At 39.3% G+C, this 2,014-nt stretch overlaps 1 protein-coding gene across 1 annotated transcript in view; it reads left to right on the top strand.

The window, feature by feature from the left end:
* The first annotated feature begins 267 nt into the window (after positions 1-267).
* The window catches only part of LOC107865921, a 23,100-nt gene continuing 21,353 nt past the window's right edge, over positions 268-2,014 (top strand). Inside the window, exon 1 of the mRNA XM_047408764.1 lies at positions 268-516. Coding sequence (XP_047264720.1) covers positions 268-516 — 249 coding nt within the window. The remainder of the gene's footprint in view (positions 517-2,014) is intronic.

Raw genomic sequence — 2,014 nt, 5'->3', positions numbered from 1 at the left:
CTTATCTTCCTGGCATTCTTCAAAGAGGATCCTAAATGATTTTGGATATTCAGTTTGTAAGGTCCCGCAAAGCTCCCTCATAGTCTGAACCTTAGGGTGTATCGAGTGAGACGTGATCCCGACCCTAAAAGATTGAGAAGTGGTTTACTAAGTTAGTAACATGTTAACCATATAGAATTTCCTTAATTTCCACTTATCACGTAGGAAATCTAATAATATTTCCATCGATATAAGATTTTCCCAAATCGGACTCTCGGGTAAGAAGTTATGGCCAATTTAAGCCTTCGTCGTAAAACTGCATCGTTTGAGAGCCTAGCACGCCGCGGAGAGGGTGCATTCAGAAATTGTCAATTTTCGGTGGGACTCCGCGATTATGGCTCATCGCGAAGGAGTCCCAGGTCCAAACCAGTTGGAAATTGCAATGGCTCCGCGTCGCGGAGGATGCCATTTTACCAATTGTCAAATTCCAGTGAGCCAGTGCGATTAGTGGCGCGTCACGGAGGCCAGCAAAATCAGGTTCCAGTTCAATTTTCCCAGTTTCGTAAAAATGTTTAAAAGGGCGTTTTGGACTTTTTTATAAGCCTATAATGTCATGGAAACACTAAATCAAAGCCATTTGCAGGCATTCTATAAGGGTTTTATCAAGTTTTCTCTCAACAAGAATACTAAATATCCAAAATCTCTTCCATGAATCTCAAGAATCCACCATAGATTTTCTAAATTGAGTCAAGATTCAAGGTTCTCAAGTCAAGGACCTCAAGAACCCTTGTTCTAGAGCAAGAATAGAGTCCCAAAAGTGAGAGTTCATCCAGAACTTCTAATTCAAGGTATTTGGGTGTAACGCCCCGGAAAACGAGTCCCGGAGCGTCACACGGTGCTTAAGGCTACGAGTAGCCCCAAGCTAACCCTTTGAGCTATTTTAATTCAGTTCAACACAAATCAATAGGGTTTCCATAAATAACCCTCAAATATGAACACAATAATCATCATCCAAGAATAAAAGAATTTCAGAAAGATAACATAATACGGCTTATTAGTCAACTCCCAACATCTATACTAGTCTGACAAGCCTCTAAGAAAATCAATAAAACCAGCGAGTCATTGAGACACTCCCCAACTGACTCATACTCAGTTATCAAATGTAAAAAATTCTGTGAAACCAACATCAGACATTATGTCCTCGGAACATGAGGACTCAGCACGATAGAGGATGTAGAGCACGATAGAGGATGTAGAAAAACATGCCATAAGAATCACTGTGGAACCTGGAAATGAGCACCTGAACCTACCTTCCGAGAAAATGCAGCCCACATCCGAATATTTGGGTCAGTACCATGGAAAGGAACCAAGTATATAGGGTTGTATGCAGTTTTATCATCATCATCATCATAAATATTTATAAGAAATATGTAGGATATATGAAAGACTCACATAGCCCGAAGAAAATCATCATAATCATGAGAGGATGAAATAAGTACAATAACACATGTGAGTAATCACATAATTTGTCAATCACTTTCAGTTCATCAAGAATATTAATTCTCATAATGTAAATATCATTTAAATCATTTGAAAGAATAACTTTCACAATTCTGCTTTCAAATCACTTCACCATTCACCATAGAAAAAAGGAAACACACACACACTGGGACATCCTATAACCGACATAAACCATGTGAGCTACATAGAGTTCAACATACAACCCACATTGGGGAGAGCCGTCCTATCCTTGCCATCGGAGCAAGACTATCGATATCAAATCCACACAAACTAGTGATCACTATATAAATCAGCCTCAGGCTCACTCCTACCGGGGCACATAGTTCTAAGGAAGTAAGGTCGCTTTATACCTCTCACTCGGTGCTAAAGATTTCTCCCGAACTTAGCTCAGATTATTTCAATGACAATCCACAACAAAACAATTTCAATAATATATAAATATACATCGGGAGCCATCATGCTTCCCATCTATCAAAATCAACCACGTTGATTTTGATAGATGGGAAGCATGATG

This window comes from Capsicum annuum, chromosome 3, assembly GCF_002878395.1.
Source record: "Capsicum annuum cultivar UCD-10X-F1 chromosome 3, UCD10Xv1.1, whole genome shotgun sequence".
In the NCBI taxonomy this organism is placed as follows: domain Eukaryota; kingdom Viridiplantae; phylum Streptophyta; class Magnoliopsida; order Solanales; family Solanaceae; genus Capsicum; species Capsicum annuum.
Note: the sequence above shows the minus strand (reverse complement) of the source record. Positions and strands in the feature narration are given on the sequence as shown.